This window comes from Bombyx mandarina, chromosome 03 (assembly GCF_030267445.1).
Source record: "Bombyx mandarina strain Sakado chromosome 03, ASM3026744v2".
NCBI classification, from domain to species: Eukaryota; Metazoa; Arthropoda; class Insecta; order Lepidoptera; family Bombycidae; genus Bombyx; species Bombyx mandarina.
In genome coordinates, this window is record NC_143210.1 from 10,505,982 (window position 1) to 10,524,815 (window position 18,834).

Below are 18,834 nucleotides of genomic sequence, written 5' to 3' on the forward strand. Positions count from 1 at the left end.
TATCCGTGCCGACTCACAACACGCCCTACCTAATTTTACAAAAATATAATTTAGCAGGTTTGATTTTTATTACACGAAGTTATTCCTTCATCATAGCAGTAATTCGTAAGCATTTGTTAAGTACGTTTTTCATTAGAAATATTGGTGTCTAGCTACCAAAAGCTAATACCAGCATGGCATCCCTGGTTCTAATCTAGTTTAGCAGTAAGTGATTCCCCGCAGCCCGTAAACATCATAAGCTCAAAGATTGGAGAGTCAGTTCATTTTAAACAATGAATTTTCAAACTACCAAGACGAATAACGTTGCCCGTATACAAAATTACATAAGTGATTATGCATTTTGTATATGTGAATCCATGTTACATATCATTATTATTTAAATTATTACAAAGTTACTAATGACGAAAAATTTACATATAAGATTCGATAAAACTCTATCTCAATACTAGTAAATATTAAAACAAAGGTATCTAGCTACCATGAAAAAAGGTGTTTCCAAATTTTCATTAACATCGTATTTGAGAAATCGTTCCAGTTTACTTTATTGGATGCTCTAAACATACTAGTTGGCGGCTGTTTGCATGACTGTACTAGGCTCACCACAAACCGGCAGGAGTGGCGATTGCTCGTGAGGCGCATAACATCTGCCCGCAGCAATGGTGGTTAATGACGACCACGACCGCTTTTTTTAAATTTTTTTTATTGCTTAGATGGGTGGACGAACTGTCAGTCCACCTGGTTTTAAGTGGTTACTGGAGCCCATAGACATCCACAACGTAAATGCGCCACCCACCTTGAGATATGAGTTCTAAGGTCTCAAGTATAGTTACAACGGCTGCCCCACCCTTCAAACCGAAACGCATTACTGCGTCATGGCAGAAATAGGCAAGACGCTCCACGCACTCTTAAGGCACGCTCTGACAAGAGTGATACGACAAAGGAAAGAAGGAAACATACTTATAGAGAGCGGACATTTTCAGGGGGCCTAGAGCTGGGGTCAAAGGCACCGGACTGCTGGGAGCACATATTCACGGCCTGCCAATACGTGTCGAGCTTCGAACACTCTCTGTTCGGTCAGCAGGGGAAGAACGCAACTCCCATAGTCACCATGCAAACTGGAAGGAATCAAACCGTCTCAATACTACAAGCGGACGCTAAGCTCGGTCTGGACGGTAAAGACGATGAGACTTGGTGAGGCTGCGAGTATGCTTTAGTAAAGTAGCATTTTTTTTGTAGTCCAATATAAAATAGTATGTGATCAACTGCATTTCATACCGTTGGTAGGACATTTTATGAACCCGCGTGGGTAGGTACCACCACCCTGCCTATTTCTGCCGTGAAGCAGTAACGCGTTTCAGTTCGAAGGGTGGCATAGCCGTTGTACTGAAAAACTGACACTTAGAACTCATGTCCCAAGGTGGGTGGAAGCAATTAGTTTTTGAAGTCTAGGGTTCTGGCAACCGCTTAACACTAGGCGGGCCTTGACCGCATCTAAGCAATAAAAAACATGATTATTACCTATTTCTTCAAATTTTTGGTTTCATATCTATACTAATATTATAAAGAGGAAAGATTTGTTTGTTTGTTTGTTTCGAATAGGCTCCGAAACTACTGGACCGATTTGAAAAATTCTTTTACCATTAGAAGCCGACATTGTCCCTGATGAACATAGGCTACTTTTTTTAATCTTTTTTTATTTTTATTTTTTTGGTTTCATGTGTGTTTTAATGTTTCCGAAGCGAAGCGAGGGCGGGTCGCTAGTATGTATATAAAGTCGTCGTGGCCTAACGGATAAGACGTCCGGTGCATTCGTGTTGAGCGATGCACCGGTGTTCGAATCCCGCAGGCGGGTACCAATTTTTCTAATGAAATACGTACTCAACAAATCGCACGTTTAATAAAAAAAAGATTGAACTCAAAATTAATGAGTTATGAGATTTTCTAATAAAACGCGTATTAATAGCGTAAACATTAGGGAGAATTCGACAGCGAGACCGTTACAACAAAAGTGAGCGAGATGCACGATCGCTCTTCTCTTTTCAATCAACGAATTTTAATAAGTTAGATCTAATAAAGTGACATGATTTCGTGATGCTTCGGCAGTGATTAAATAATGTAGTGCTGTGTTTGGTGTAAACTAAAATAATTTGGTTTTTTATTAAAAGGTAACTATGAAACAATATATTATTTAATAATAAATAGCTTTACTTTTGTAATAGATCGTTTTTTTGGAAAACATACTTAATGATAATTTGAAACATTTGAATTTCATTCTGTGTTGTTTTAAAAAGTTTAAAATCTTATCGAGTTAACGCCTAATACTTCAGTTTTGTTTTAAAACTTACGCCGTACTTACCGGAGTAATTCACTAAGTATCGCTTTATAATTAAAAATATAGCAAACTACCAAATGTTCCTACGCTTTACTTCTTTTTATTATTAAGCACAGATAGAAAATTTGTGAAATATTAAATATTGATTCTTTTTTCCAGTAAATTGCATGTTAAAAATAAGTATTAACGCTTTTATAGTTTTTGAAAATGGCGTCATTTTCGAGATCGAGGAGAATCCTGAGTTTAATTCCACAAGCAAAAGCTGTATGTGAAAATGAAAATGCACAATGCATCAAACTGAAAGGTTATGATGAGGTAACTAAATAAAATAAATATTGTGGGACATATTATTATTATTACAAAAAGTTATCTAGTCCCAAACTAAGCATAGCTTGTAATAAATAGTATTATGGGTACTAGAAACTGATAAACATACATATTATATACTTCTTTTTTTGTAAATATATAAATATTATACATAACTGATAATGTAATAGATTATAATTTATATTTTTTTGCATCTTCTGTAAAATAAGCGATTTTTTTTAAATTAAATTGTGGATAATCACTTTTATATCAGGTATTTTGATTTCTTGTGAGTACGTATATAGTTTATTGTTATTTCAGATTGGAAAAGTTGTGCAAATTGATGACCAAGACCAGGAAAATGTATCTCCAAGACCAAAAGCAATCACGGAAGAGCATAAGACTCAATCATCGCCTACAACATCAGCTCGAGGTTCGACGTCAATTGTAACCAAGTGCGTAAGCCTTGTACCCGATTATAGCAGTGATTCAAACTTCAGTGAAAATGAAGATTCAATTAAAAAGTACAAACAGCTTGCAGGTCATGAGTTTCATAATTCGATCCCAGCAATAAAACCTAAACGTTCATCATCCTGCAGCTCAACATCATCCAGCGATTCTTCTAGCTCATCATCTTCAAGTTCATCCAGCCATACTTCATCGAGCTCTTCAGGTAGTTCAACGGCTGCCCCAGTCACTACTTTGCAAAACGTTAGAGTGGAATATGAGGAAGGAACGGCATCTTGCTCCCATTCCCTAGATAACAGTCAGAGACAGCAAATTCAGCTAAGAGGGCGCCGAAATGACAATAGTAATAGTATGAGTAACTATAATATCTCTCCAATATACACCGATCAAAGTGATGTTGATCTTAGTGACGATGATCCCACAATAGATTTCAACTCGTTTTTTGATAAGCCTGCCAATAAAAAAAACTTTTTGATAGAAGAATCCAATACAAATTCATCTGACTCTGATTTCAATAACGGACCAAATATTTGTAGAGGTCGTAAACGTTCGCGAAATGTTAAAAAATGGCAGCAAAATAAATCGAAAAGGCTTAGAAACCAAGGCGAATCATATGTCTCAATGTCAAAAAGTCGTAAAATGATTCCAGCTCGCTTTATAAAAGATACATGTACCGAAAGATGTAAGTTGAAATGTGCAGCAAATATTGATTCCGAGAGTAGATATAAGCTATTTAATGACTTTTGGGGTCAAGGTAGCTTAATAGCACAAAGAGGTTATATTAGAGCATGCATGGAAGATGTAGCCCCTAAATATAAATACACTAATTCCGCACATCCCAGACGCCCAAACAAGGCCTTTTATTTTATGGTTAATGATAAAAAAGTAAGAGTATGCAAGACATTTTTTAAAAATACACTGTCGGTTTCTGAACGTATGGTTTACACAGTACAAACTCGAATGAATGATGGTTTTATGTTGGATGACTTACGAGGAAAGCACAAAAACCATAAAAAACTTAATTCAGAGTTACTAGAGGATATCAGAAAACATATTAACATGATTCCGAAAATAGAATCACATTATGTGAGGGCTTCGACTTCAAAACAGTATATTGGTGGTGATAAAACAATAAAAGATTTATACAATGACTTTGTTGCTCAACAAACTGACGCTAACAGGGATTTCGGTAGTTATATAACATATTATAAAGTTTTTACCATTGAATTTAACCTAGGATTTTACCAACCAAAAAAAGATCAGTGCGATCTGTGTGTGTCGTACAATAATTCAAATAATGAGCAGAAACAGGATTTGGAAGAGAAGTATTTGAAACATTTGGAGGAAAAGACTTTAAGTCGTTCTGAAAAACTTACTGACCGTCAAAATGTAACCAAAGATAGGAAAGTAGTTGTTTATGATTTAGAAGCTGTATTACAGTGTCCAAGGGGTGACACCTCAGCGTTTTATTACAAGTCTAAGCTAAATAGCTACAATCTGACTGTAACAGAATTGATAAGTGGAGATAAAAAAGCGTATGAGAATGTACATTGTTATTTTTGGACTGAAGCAGATGCTAAACGCGGTGCAAATGAAATAGGGTCATGTATATGGGAATATTTAAAAAATGTTTGTGCAGAAGATGAGGAACCAAAAGAGATTATATTTTATTCGGATAATTGCTGCGGCCAAAATAAAAATAAATATATTGCAACACTGTATTTATATGCTGTAACTAACTTGAATATAACCAGTATAACACACAAATTTCTAATAAGAGGACATACACAGAACGAAGCCGATAGCGTTCACAGTCTGATAGAAAGGGAGATAAAGAAAAATCTGAAGTCAGGTCCAATTTATAGCCCTGATCAATATGTTACACTCATCAAGAACGCAAAAAAATCAAAACCTGCAATAAATGTTCATGAGCTGTCATACGAATCTTTTATGGACTTAAGAGCTCTTCAAGAGGAGTGGGGGTATAATTTTAATACTGATAAAGATGGTAAAAATGTTAATTGGAACGATATCAAGGTGTTACAAATGCTAAAATCGGAACCATTGAGCTTTAATTACAAAAATTCATACAGCAATACTAGTTTTAAACAAGTTGATGTCAGGAACAAACGAAAGAAAATGAGCCAAATATCAGACATTTCATTAAATAAAGCTTATAGCCAAAGGCAAGAAATAGCTGCTAATAAAAAAAAAGACTTAAAAGAGCTAATAGAAAAGAAGTTAATACCTTCCTTTTATGCTAATTTTTATAATTCGTTATTTTAAGTAAGTTAATTGTAGTGTTTAAATGCATATGAACGCTATTTTTGTATTACGCCCTTTTCAAAATGATTAGATATTTTATTTTGCTGCTATGTTTACACAAACGTTTTTTATATAATTTAATAATAAAAATATTTTGACTGTTTGTCGATATTGTTATTAGCGTTTACCTAAAATTTATAATAAGAGAAGTCTTAAGTTACGTTAAAATTTAGTCCCTATGCAGCACTTAGGTTGTTTCAGGAATTAAAAGTGGTGTTATTTGATTGTGATTGTTATTACATATATAATATGTATGTACATACATAATATAATATATTATATTGTATTGTGAAAGATACTAGTGAGTAATATTATGACTGATTTTAATATTATTGTTGTATTTGTGTTCCTAATAATGTAACAGATCTCACGAGGTCCTGAAGGCTGAGTTAAAGGTTTTTTATATGTTTGTTTTTATTACAAAACAATTTCTATTCTGATTTATAAAATAAAATATAATAGATAATAGCTTGTTTTATTTCAAAAAAATATTAATATTTTTTATATCTTATATTTAATAAAGATTTAATAGCACTTCTTATACCATAGCCACGATTTGAATAATTATAAAGTGCATTATTGTGGGATACATTGAAAACAATTCATTTCTTTTTAAAACTAAAGAGATTTTTTTTCAATTACTGCACGATTTTTTTTATAATACTGTGAGGTTTTTAGGATAAAGAGAAGTAAGTCAAAACATTTTTTTCAACTTTATTTTTCAACTATAATTATGTTATAAAACGAATTCTTCTTGTTATTATATAAAACTCTGTACTTTCAACTCCCAATATCGACAGCAAAAGTAAAGAAAAACACTTAAGTTAATCTTTAATTTTCAATTAAAGACATTCGAAAAACGCGCAAAAAAACTAAAGCTTATTACCAAAAGTTATGGTTTTTGAGTTACATCTTTTTATTTTTAAGCATGCGAAATGTTCACGGTTGATTTCCACGGTGAAGGAATAACATCGTGTAATAAAAATGAAACCCGCAAAATTATAATTTGCGTAATTACTGGTGGTTGGACCTCTTGTGAGTCCGCACAGGTAGGTACCACCACCCTGCCTATTTCTGCCGTGAAGCAGTAATGCGTTTCGGTTTGAAGGGTGGGGCAGCCGTTGTAACTATAATTGAGACCTTAGAACTTATATCTCAAGGTGGGTGGCGCATTTACGTTGTAGATGTCTATGGGCTCCAGTAACCACTTAACACCAGGTGGGCTGTGAGCTCGTCCACTCATCTAAGCAATAAAAAAAATAAAAAAAGTTATATTGTGTTGTTCCGAGCAATATATTTGCTAAGCACAACTCACTTTTAGTAGTGAGTGCAAGTGTTTGGAATAGCCCCATAAGCTACCAAGGGTTAGAGACAGGGAAAAAAAAAGGAGTATGCAACACTTGGACTATGCTTGGACTGTAGCTACGTGCGATACACCCATTATTATTTATTCGACCCAAAGCGCAAGACAATTAAAAAAAACGATTTAAAAACATCTAATTATTTTTAGCGTGGACGTCTTCAATTTTCTTCAGCCTGTCCTAGAAAATAATTACAACAACGATATGTCTGTCGCAAAAATAGTGGAAACTTGTCGACAGGAGGTAATCACGCCAAAACGACCTACGTTCACTAATAGAATTAACTAAATTACTTTTTATTTTGATAGATTAATAGGTAACATAATTGTTGACATTCGTGAAGTCGTCACGGCCTAAAGGATAAGACGGTGCACTCGCATCGAGCGATGCGTCTGAGCCGGTGTTCGAATCCCGCCAGCGGACACCGATTTTCCTAATGAAATACGAAACTGACCCATGTTCATTAACGACCTACACGATGAATGAATTAACATGTAACACACAGTGGGACTACGGACTAAACTGGGATACCTACGCAATTATAGTTATATGTGCCACAAAAGAGCAAAGTTGTTTTTTGTTTCAAATGCCGATTTTCTTGATGACTCAACAGCACGAGATGCAAAAAACTTTGCTTTCGTGTAGCACACATAACTTTTCACCTCAGCAGCGAGAACACATATTACTTAAGAGACATAGAATGAACAGAAATAGATGAAAATAACTATTAAAAAAAAACGTAATTTCTTTATTACAAATATCTTTAAGTTTTAGGGTATTACGCGTTTCTGAACGTGTTTTCTTTGAGGTCGAATTCCAAAATCGAATTTCGAAGGTGTTTATTTTTTTCACTCGCTTTTTGCATGTGAAAGAGACAGAGGACAGTAAAATTCGAATGTTTCAAATTTATGGCTGAACAATGCCAATTCGTGGCACGGCAGATTGAAAAATTAAAAAAACATTTTGACCCACGCTCGAATCAAAATCGAAGCAAAAGCAGCATGTTTGAGCCGCTGAGGTGAAAAAAAAATTTGTAATCAAACTAGAAATTAGGTCTAAACTTAAACTTAATAATATTGATTTATATATTTTTAATATTGAATTTATTTTCACTGTCGTAGAATCCAATTCAGTGATATTCTATTACCAACTTCCAGGGTGGGAATATTATATCAGGGTCGAATGCAGCGAGAGTTTGTTGTGCGCTGTCCGCCGCCGCCGATACGTTGTTCAGTCGTCTCGCCGCCACCACGACGCTGCCCACGCTCAGAGCGGCCCTGCAGAGACTCGTGGCTCACCAACACCGACTGGTACGTTTATCGGACTCACAGCGGTCGTTGTCGGCACTCGCTCCTTCTCTGTCAGCCCACAGACGTCCACTGCTGGACAAAAGCCTCTCCCAAGCCTCGCCACAAACATCGATTGGTCTTCCGGTACGCGATTGCCACTCAAGAACTTTTCGGCCCTAACGGCCATCCGTTCTACGACTTATGTGCCCTGCTCACTGCCAATTCAACGTCGCAATCCTTTGGCTATGTCGGTTATCGTGGTTTTCCTGCGAATCTCCTCATTTCTGATTTGATTGATTGCTCCGAGCATAGCCCTCTCTATTGCTTACAACAGCAAATTTTGGAATTCACACAATAGACATGAAAGGTCTGTTACAGTGGCGAAAAATTGAACAACGCTCAACCCAAATGGTAGTGAAAGACAATTACGAAGGGAAGAGAAAATGATGGTTTATGGCTTTACTTTATAGTTATTTGGTTGTACAAAGTGGGAAAGTGCACGACCCTCCATTTACCTCCCAATCTTACCAGCCATAACTAAGCCTATAAAAGTTCTTTAGACTACAGCCACTAAATTTTGGTAATAAATTAACTTCGACAGTGTGTTTCACATTTTTTTTTGTTTCTTAAAGCTGTTCACGTCATGGGATCAAGACGCGTGCAACAACAACAGTCCGTGGTGGCGGGGCGGGGCGCGCGGGGGGTGCGCGGGTGCGGCGCGGGGTGAGGCGGCGCGGGCGTTGTGCCGCGGGGGGGACGTGGCGCTGCGCTGTCTGCGCGCCGCGAGACCGCTCGCGCACCGCATGGCCATATGGACTGTTATTGGACCGCACTTTATGCAGGTGTGTGTATTATGGAGGGCTTATGCAGGTGTGTGTATCACGATTCATCATCACGGACTCTACAGCCATTTGAACATTTCAAATTACGAATCATCTTCAAATTGACTAACCTTCCATTTAAATTTTAATCCAAACTCTTGATCACAGGCAGCGTGTCATAAAGATATCCAAATATCAAGTCTGGCAATACAGTGCCTTCACGATTGTGCAACAGCCCTTCTGAATCAACAAATCGAACTACCTCACTTCCACTTTAATGAAGCACTGCTGAAGCCTTTCGAGAACCTTCTCTGTTTGGAGCTGTGCGACGATGATATACAGGTACCAAATTTATATTCAATTTATAGCCAATTCGGTAGAATGCTCACCATCAGTTTGACAGTACGCTCGTCAATCTATAAGCGCAGTTTAAAAACAGCATCTTATTTCCAAAGCTGGTTCATAACTTTATTTACTTCGAATCGAGATTGCATTTGTGGTAATATATTTTTTATTGGTTTGTTGGGTGGACGAGCTTACAGCCCTGGTGTTAAGTGGTTACTGGAGCCTGTAGACATCTAGGACGTAAGTACGCCACCCACCTTGAGATATAAGTTCTAAAGTCTCAGTATAGTTACAACGGCTGCTCCATCCTTCAAACCAAAACGCATTATTGCTTCACGGCAGAAATAGGCGAAATAATATATTTATAACGTTTCTTTTCATTTATTTTAAACAATTTACTTATAGGAACAAATCATATCCTGCATCTGTGAATTCGTGGAAACAAACAGAATGGAGATTCGCTCCGGCTGGAGACCGCTGTTCAACACTCTCCGTGCTGCCAATAATGCGAAACAGTACTCCGCAATACTGGAGATATTTAAAGTATTTCTCGGCACCGACAACACGCTGGTCTTCGCAAACGCGGCTCTAGACTGTATACTGTGTCTATTAAGTCACATTAAAGGTCTGCATTACGAAGAGACGTCACCTGCTGAAGCGAAGCCCAAGAAGACAGCTCAAGCCCAACAAAAGCCGAACCTAAATCTGAAATTTTCTAAAAACAGCAAATTCATCCCACTGAACGAGGAGAAAACGGAAAAAGTCGTAATCGACATGTGCAAAGAAGCTTTGTACCAATTGGAAAATTGCGCCGACATTTTAACCATCATGTACAATATGCCGAAGTGTCCCATATTCAATACAGGAAATCGAATAAACGGAGACCTTCCGGTGTCCGTAGTTGATCCCATCATACAGACCACATCACTTGACATCACCAATTATATCGCCAATGAAAATTGCGAGGAACCGCCCATGTCGTATATAGTGCTGTCAACCAGTTTATCTTCGACTATGACAATAAACAACACCCTACTGAAACACGATAAGCAAAGCAACATTCTCAAAGTGTGGTATGTTTTGATCGAGGGCATAATTACGGCCACAGTCGTGTGCTCCAAGAAAAATCAACCAGCCACGATGGAGACTTTGTTCAAGTTATTAAGGAATGCCATCGATGTGCCCGGAACGCATTTCGGGCTTCACTGCATAAACCACGTTCTATTACCAACAATACAGAATTGGCTGCGACAAATTGCCAATGTCAATAACCACTGGGACAGCGTGATGCCGAACTTCAAACAGTGCTGTGGATTGACTACTGACACAATTGTGATTTACCTTCATCATCTACAACAGATCAATATAGAAGGAAAGTCTAATGATACCGAGACGGATAATGAAGATGAATGCGAAAAATACGAGAATCCTGATGTGACGTTTGCTCTAAAACAAATCATGTTGATTCTAGTTGAATGCATCGCTCAGCCCCAAGAACCGATAGCGCGTCTCGGAGCGTCTTGTATCAGACATATCATTCTAACTTCAGGACACCTCTTGACCGATCATCAGTGGGAACTAGTTTGCACAAGCCTTCACAGGGCTTGTAATGTCAGTTTGACACCATTGAAACAGCTAACATACGCTTTCAAAGAGAATTCCAACAGTTTTTATGGAGATTTGGCCATGGTCAAAGTGGCAGCAAGGCGAGATTGTTCGGTGAACGATAACGTCAGGCTACACGCCATGGCGCAACAAGTATTTTGGACTGATCAAACAAAAGACGCGCATTCGAAATTGAGCCCAAAGAACAGTTCGCAGATGTTGATAGATGATAGGAGTTACATCTTCTTGATATATCTGCAAAAATCAATGAATTTACTTAACCCAGATCTATATACGATAAGAATACCTCATCGAGGTCTCGTTGTCGGTTTGTTAGCACATCAGATACTTGTGCAGATCGTTGCCACGGTGCTGATTCAAGCATCATCCGACGTGTTCCAAGGGATCAATGGTATTTTACTGGAAAGCCTTAAAACTGGACCAGATATATGCAACTACAAGTTTAGTTTAAAAAAATCAAACTCTGAGCTACTTCTCAAAAGTTTAGATATTTCCTTGATGCGAGCTATACAGTTCGATGCGAGACCGGGATTGAAGTTTCTCGTTCAAAAAGTGTCTAATCTGGATCACGCCGCCAACTTATATAAGCAAACGACATCGTCATGGCTCATTAAAGTCATTACACTGACTGAATCTTTCTTCAGTGGTATACAGAGATACAAATTAGGAGCAACCGATATATCTATATTGATCCATAACTATTCGAATACTCCAAAAATGCTCCTGCAATACGATCAGTTTGTTGTCAAAATGTTCGACTTAAAAAACACGTGGGAACTACTGTGTAACAGCTACGTGAAGCATCTGATTAATTTATCAGATTTCGATGAACCCGATGTTATTAAGCAGAGAACACCTCTTAGTTCCGTTGATAGTGACTCTTCGCTTAACCAATACGAAAATGTTTACCAGGAAGAATCTACGCTAGTAGCAGAAAATAAGGAAAAAACAACTCCAATAGAAGAATCAGCGAAAGATTGTAGTATTACTAACGAGATAGAAGAGAAACCAAAACCATTCATCTTCGCGGATTTCAAAACTAATAGTCAATCATCAGAAGTGATAGCTTCTGTTGAAGATACCTCTCTAAGCGATGAACCGGAAAAAGAACCAACAACCAACGAAATAAGAGATGACGAAGACAAATATCAAGAGCGATCAAGAAGAGAAAGAACCGTTTATTACTCAGAAGTTAGCAAAGAAAGTCCAACAATCAAGACAAAAGTTAACACTTCGGAGATTTTGGACAAACATACTGATCCCCGAAAAGTTAACATAACAATAAGTGATGACCCTAACTCTTCTAATAACAAACATGTTGAACCAATAATTCCACCGCAACCGGTGCCGCCTGAAATCGAACAACAAAGAACTTTAAGTATCAATAAGGTAAGATCCAATCATTATACAAATTTTACTTTATATAAAAAGCGTGAAAATTACATCATTTCATTGGAGCGAAGTATTGAATCATAAACACGTTTTAGGGATCTTTGTGATCCACTCTCGGCGAAGAAATCCTCGCGTTAAGAGAAGCGATACCCATGCACATTTTTCTAAAAATAGCAAATGAAATTTTTGGATTTTGCGGTCCCCCGTGTCGAAACCTTTTTGTTCATTATTTACAACGTTCCCTTTTTCCAGGACGCTGAAGTTCAACGTAACTGTTTCCAGAATGTTCTGATGGCATACCTAGAACTCGTTCTGACATTCCCATTGGAACGATTTCACGTGATCCACCCTGTATTGCAGGGAGGCTTTTTACAACTCGCCAAAACAGTCGCTGACCCCCAACTCCTCGATAGAATCAATTTATTTTTCGATAAAAAAGACTTGTCTTCTTCTAATTATAAGTGATCAATTACTATTTATATACAATATCATACGAAATATATTTTTATCGTATTTAATTCTGTGTCATGTGGAAAAAATAAAATATGATATACTTATTTCAATGTTTTAATCATCTTTCACTTAAAGCTCTTAGACAGACTCCAAAATATATTCTATAACTAAACATCTAACAATCATTAACAAATCATAATTCTTAACGTATTTGGTATAAAGACTGTAAAATGTCTTTTATAAAAATCTAAATCCATTTGTACAAAAAGGTTTATTTGTCCTTCCAAAATGCAGATCCTAACAAACATGGCACCGTGAACTCACGACATATCCTCCATTACAATGTCACATATAATCTACTTCTCATTCAAATTAAAGCAAACCAAAGCTAAAATATTCGTTTAGTTTACAAAAACATCGACTATTATACAATGGCACTATATTATTTGGTGTGTATTTCAGAATATTTACAACTGTGCGTACAAATTACATATTTACAAAAAAAAACAACAAACATCTGACTATCTTAATACGTAAACACTAAAAAATGAAGAGACTAATACGAAAACGGATAGAGCTATAGTAGACGAACCTTTAGTTGGGTGTTTGTGAACTACTAACGCGTAAGAGAGGGCACTCAGACTCAAATCAACTGCTATCAAGGGATGTTCCGAATTAATCATATCAGCTAATTTCTCGGCCTCCAGAATACACATTTTCAATTGTAAATCAGTTGGATTTTCAATTAGTGATTCTATCGTAACGAATATTTCCGTTTCGATGGTCAAATAGCCTCTCAGAGCGCATTCGGCTATAGTGATGTGTCTCTCTAAGCCTTGCACTACATTGTGGAGATTAACAACGGTCGCGGATATGTTTGTACCGTAAAGCGCTCGGTCGATTTGTTTCTTTGAATACAAGATCCGCAGTGCCCCACCGCATCTCGGGCAGCAAGCGCCCGGCGCCGTGAACCCTTGGCAGTTGTCCTTCTTCAACGCTGGACAGACTATTCTGTCGAAGGTACATTTCGGCTCCATTTGGTCCGATATATATCCGACTGCGAGACAAGGGCCGACGTAATCAACGCTCACGTACTCGCTCCAAGCGGCACATTCGGAACCGTACGTTACGCCATTCGCACCGCATACGGCAACGGACTAAAATTTTCAAATATTTTGATCAAATAAATTTTGTATTTAAATATACAATTCTTCTAATAATGTAGATGTTTGAGCGAAATGGCTTGGACCATCACACGATAGATCTCGTATCGTATTAACTTAATTTTTAAATGAAATTATATTAAATTCGGACGGTATTACTCCAAATACTCTTTTAGGAGTTTGAATGACGGAAAAAAACCAAATTGCTCACCGAGGAACATCCTCGAAGACACGGTCCCCAATAGCCCATCTTCCTGCCGCTCATCACAAGATGGCAGGGGTTCGCATGTGTTCTGCCATCAGTGTCACACACCGGCATAGCGGCTTGCGAATTGCAGTCTGTTGTATTCACTGTTAAAGAAAATTGAACCTGTCATCAAATAACAATCAACAACTAATTAAATACGTGTTTTTATATACAAACAACATTATTGCTTTTTGTATAGTCACTAGTACGTTGATGTCCGGTACTACCAATAATAGTATACCTAGAAATTATTACCAAACAGTTCCTATTTCTACAATGAAATAAACATAAATTACTATTTGTGGAATAAATGGTTCTAATATCGGAGTTATCGAGTTTCATCCAAAGTGGACATTCAGGTCTGCCTTCAGGTAAAATCTTACCACAAACGTGTTGAGGGCAGGATGTTTGGAGACGAGACAAGCATACGTTGGAGGAAGGCACGCACACGTGACGTCTCGGACACGTGACTCCGGCGCATGGAGACTGGACGCCGAACTCTATCTCAGCGTCCGTCGCTCCCACACATCTGTTTGTGAAATAACAAGGAATTAAGAGCAAAATTGTAAGATTGTTCCTGGAAATTGTTGTTGTGCAATCCATACGAGCGCTGCAGATGTGCATAAATAAACAGACATGTTGTGATGAAACGTTATTTTACGTAAGCCCGGCCACTGTAGACGGCGACCCCGATGAAGGTCACGAGGTGACCTGTGGGAGTCGAAGCCGCGTGGGGCGCTACCGGTACTCTAGTGCGCCGCCAAGAAGTAACAACATAAGAGCGACCGATTGACGGTGTATCGAGTCCCGATCTAGCAGGCTGGTTCTGACCCAGCGGTATCGTCTGGGCGGCCTGGCCGGCCGACGTTCAGAGCCTTCGATTCGGTTGTAGTATTTTACCACCAATTAATTACCCAACCCGGGTTCTGACCCTGGGGGATCGAACTCTTGGTTGAGAGTTCAGGGGTCTTTTAGAGGCCCTAAAATCCATGCCTTGGGCACGCGGTCCCTTCCCAACATCTGCACAGTCTCACGTACCCCGCGCACCCCCCGGCGTGGGATCTCGTAGGAGGTTCAGCCCCCGGCCAGAAAAGCAAATTGGACCCTTTTTTATATACTTTACTTAAGGACTAATGTATAATCTATATTCTGACCTGGCGAGACAGGCGTTGGGATAGAGCGCGTGGTTGGTGTGCGCGGGGAGGTGGTGCGGCGGGCAGTTGCAGGGGAGGCGCGTCAGTCGCGAGCCGCGCCTCGCGCCGCACGCACGTCGTGCACACACGCGCTCGCCCCACACGCACACGCACGCGTTGCACTCCATGTAAAACTTCTCACCTGTCACAATGGCATGTATTATATTGTATAATAATATTCCGGATGTATCGCACTCGCAAACGACGACAAAGCCAATTTTTTTTTTTAATTGCTCATCCCGCAATGTATAACAACTAAAAAGTGACTGGAGCAAAACAAAATTTTCCTATGTTGCGGGAAGCGTTTACTTCAGTTTACATTGCGGGGTTACGAAACATGAACTTTCAATCGTACCATATGCCCGGTGCCCACTGCCATATGCGCACTGTACAGAAAATTTGTGGAATTTCCCAACCAGACGTATCTTTAGATCCAAACTATGAAACAATTAGATTATATTATGGGATTTAATTAATCGAACAAATTGACTACACAGACGAAGAGCTAAACAAAACTTTTAGATTGAGGTAAAATCCAGGGGCCTGGTGAAGGCAAACACGTTCACCCAATCACATAATATGAAGGTCTACCTACTCTGTAACTATAACATACTGTCTTAAAGAAAATACGTAATTCCCCCTACCGTGTAGGATAAGTTTATTGTTGACGAAGCAGTGCTGCATGCTGAAGCAGGGGAGCGGCTGACATTTCGTGAGGCCCTTCCCTTCGCACTTGCAGATCTTGAAGCACAGGCCGTGAGATAAATCCGACATGAACACCCTCACCCACGCCCCGATGGGCACCACGTAAGAATTTCCTTCTCCTGCAATCAATCAAGCGCTTTAAAGCGAATATTTGTTAAGAGAATACAAAATATTAAATTTGTTCTTAACGGACCTTACGAATGAACCAACCGATATCTCGTCTTTTAGATTTAAAAGCCAGAGTTTAATAAAAATAAGGTATTATCAACACTTTACAGAGCACATAATCTTATTGTGGAATGCATGCAGAATACTATTCCCTGAAAGAGATCTCCAAGTGGTGGAGCGTGTAGCAAGTTCTAGCACGTGGATACACACTTGGCTCTACTTGGTATTTGAGTGGTGGCATTTATGACTGCGAATTGAATTTACCGAGCGGGCACCCGTCGAGGCAGTGGTAGCTGCGGCAGGCAGCGGCATTAGAGGCGACGGCGAGCGCACAGTTCCGGTCAGCGCGGCACAGCTGTGCGCGGCTGCACGCGGCGCCGGCGCACGGACGGGACGCGGGCGCCGCCACCCTGCCTGCGCACAAAGCCGCCACATGATCGTCAGCCGAACGACGCAACCAAACTCACAGTATAAATGAATACTAGTTAATACTACTAATACTAGATACTACAATACTAGTTAATACTAGCTAATAATAATTCTAAGGGAGCTAAACATCCGAAAACAGCTCTCTTCCATCTACCGGGAACGTGCTATGAGCTTCTTTGGGAAAATCATGCGGTCTCCCAGACATGAATTAGAGAAGCTCATAATTGCGGGTCGCATAGAGGGCAAGCGCGCCGTGAGCAGAACACCAGCCAGATGGTCAGATCTAATAAGAGAAGCACTTGGTGGTACCATGCGGTCCATGCCACCCATGATCGAACACAGTGGAAGAACGTCACATGTGGTCGCGATCCTCAGGAACGATATAGAAGAATAATACTAACAAATACGCAAATAACAATACATAGATTTTAAATTTTTCTTAAACTTTCATTCCTTTACCATGAAAACTTGTAAAGAGCGTTTTTACTCACTAAAATACCTAAACTTGCCGCAGGGTCAGATAGGGCTTCTTAACCTAAATATTCGGTTCTTTGACACTTTTCACTAATAAACAATGATCACTCACTCGTACTGGGCTTCATATACTGTTGCAAGGACACACAGTTGGTCGTGTTGGACTGCGGCACAATCCGGGCGCACAACGTATTAGCTGTGTACGGCAACTTGAACTGTGCCCAATCCACACACGACGATAACATCTGCACGCAATCTTCTTCGCACAAAAGACTGCTTAAACCCTTGAAATAGGAAAATACAAGAGGATTAACAGGGATCTTGTTGGTGTTTTTTTGAAAAGCATCTATAGTTCGATAGTATAGACAGGTCAGGTTACGGTGACCACTAGGGGGGCCTGCACGAGATCACGTAGTCTATTTTTTTTTCATTCCTATTCGCCGCTAGCCTAATGGGTTATTCCAGCTACGCCCGGACGGATAGGTGAGCTTGCCTTTACCTTTCCTTATTCCTTCCCAAATGAATCCCAAATGCAGACTGGTCCCCAACATCTATTGCTATCTAATTCTATCCATATTGGGACTCTAACGTCACGATTCGAAGGTAAGGCTCCACCATTCGATTTTGTCTATGGACTCTTAATAACGCTTAACACAGAAAAGCTCGTCTGGCCATATGACCCAAACAAAATACCCTACTTACAGAGTCACAGATCTTTATCACTTTTTAAATCCGTTTACCAAACGCAAACAAACAGGTCTCGATAAATTGGAAAAGTACATACCTTGGTGGTGCAAGGCTTCACGTGTAAAACGCACGCAACGCTTTTCCACAGATCTGTCGAGCACTCGCTTGAGTTTTTCACTGGTAAATGCATACCGGCCACTTGCAGCGTTCTAAAACAAATTAAATACCAACAATACACGACTAGTGCAATCCATTCGAACCTCATTAATACTAATCCGTTGCAAATGCAATTTATCTTTCCCTTGCCAATCATAAACGTAATGAACATGCAAAACACTCGCCAAACAGTGAATGTTCGCCATGCTTCAGTTGTTTTAATTGCATTACATTGGGTTTTCAAAATAATTATTGTGTCAGTTTTTTTTTATTGCTTAGTTGGGTGGACGAGCTCGCGTTCCACCTGCTGTTAAGCGGTTACCGAAGCCCATAGACATCTACAACGTAAATGCCGACACCCAGCTTGAGATATAAGTTCTAAGGTCTTAGTATAGTTATAACGGCTGCCCCACCCTTCAAGCCGAAACGCATTACTGCTTCACGGCAGAAGTAGGCAGTCTAGGCAGAGTGGTGGTACCTACCCTTGCGGACTCACAAGAGGTCCTACCACCAGTAAGATTGTATTGATATAGTCTGACATTTGGAGCACTTGTCAACAAACACCCAAAGAACCGAATTTGGATATTAATATTGTGAACATTTTACCTGCGACCCTCTTGTTCGGCCATCGACAAGTGTGCGTCCAAGTCGGCGCGCACGTTACAAGACCTGAACATGGTCGTGTGACGGTCGTTCAGTTGACTGCAGTACGTGAGACTGGAGCATCCCAGCGAGCATGGAGTACGCACTGGAAGATGATACATTACTTAAGTGGTTTTTTTTTCGTGCATTTGCGTGTGCCGTTTTACCGAAGAGGTCAGTAGGTCAATTAATCTATTACTTAATAAAAGCTTGTCGAGAGATACACCATAAGATATGGATGTACAACTCTGA

General features: G+C 39.3%; 3 protein-coding genes across 4 annotated transcripts in view; 2 read left to right on the plus strand and 1 right to left on the minus strand.

The window, feature by feature from the left end:
- The window catches only part of LOC114242308 (brefeldin A-inhibited guanine nucleotide-exchange protein 3), a 29,534-nt gene extending 16,712 nt beyond the window's left edge, over positions 1 to 12,822 (plus strand). The window contains exons 18-24 of the mRNA XM_089740092.1: positions 981 to 1,191; positions 6,942 to 7,035; positions 7,950 to 8,102; positions 8,714 to 8,923; positions 9,071 to 9,244; positions 9,653 to 12,262; positions 12,518 to 12,822. Coding sequence (XP_089596218.1) covers positions 981 to 1,191; positions 6,942 to 7,035; positions 7,950 to 8,102; positions 8,714 to 8,923; positions 9,071 to 9,244; positions 9,653 to 12,262; positions 12,518 to 12,730 — 3,665 coding nt within the window. The 3' untranslated portion in view covers positions 12,731 to 12,822. The remainder of the gene's footprint in view (positions 1 to 980; positions 1,192 to 6,941; positions 7,036 to 7,949; positions 8,103 to 8,713; positions 8,924 to 9,070; positions 9,245 to 9,652; positions 12,263 to 12,517) is intronic.
- LOC149503304 (uncharacterized) lies at positions 1,198 to 5,897 on the plus strand. Of its 2 annotated transcripts, XM_089740094.1 has the most exons (3): positions 1,198 to 2,647; positions 2,960 to 3,093; positions 3,180 to 3,289. In XM_089740094.1, the coding sequence occupies exons 1-3, from the start codon at positions 2,540 to 2,542 to the stop codon at positions 3,184 to 3,186; spliced, it is 249 nt and encodes an 82-aa protein (XP_089596220.1). In that variant the 5' UTR covers positions 1,198 to 2,539; the 3' UTR covers positions 3,187 to 3,289. The 2 variants fall into 2 exon arrangements, with proteins under 2 accessions (XP_089596220.1, XP_089596219.1); XM_089740093.1 differs by having other exon boundaries at positions 2,960 to 5,897.
- The window catches only part of Reck (Reversion-inducing-cysteine-rich protein with kazal motifs), a 48,553-nt gene continuing 42,535 nt past the window's right edge, over positions 12,817 to 18,834 (minus strand). Inside the window, exons 10-18 of the mRNA XM_028173413.2 lie at positions 18,547 to 18,688; positions 17,882 to 17,993; positions 17,210 to 17,381; positions 16,459 to 16,608; positions 15,966 to 16,145; positions 15,283 to 15,463; positions 14,512 to 14,657; positions 14,093 to 14,232; positions 12,817 to 13,875 (exon numbers count right to left, since the gene is read on the minus strand). Coding sequence (XP_028029214.2) covers positions 13,240 to 13,875; positions 14,093 to 14,232; positions 14,512 to 14,657; positions 15,283 to 15,463; positions 15,966 to 16,145; positions 16,459 to 16,608; positions 17,210 to 17,381; positions 17,882 to 17,993; positions 18,547 to 18,688 — 1,859 coding nt within the window. The 3' untranslated portion in view covers positions 12,817 to 13,239. The remainder of the gene's footprint in view (positions 13,876 to 14,092; positions 14,233 to 14,511; positions 14,658 to 15,282; positions 15,464 to 15,965; positions 16,146 to 16,458; positions 16,609 to 17,209; positions 17,382 to 17,881; positions 17,994 to 18,546; positions 18,689 to 18,834) is intronic.

What these genes read in the sequence shown, in the direction of transcription:
- LOC149503304 (XM_089740093.1), top strand. Translation starts at nt 2,540, where the DNA reads ATGGCGTCATTTTCGAGATCGAGGAGAATCCTGAGTTTAATTCCACAA. An exon ending in AACTGAAAGGTTATGATGAG is followed by an intron (nt 2,648 to 2,959) that starts GTAACTAAATAA and finishes TTGTTATTTCAG; the next exon opens with ATTGGAAAAGTTGTGCAAAT.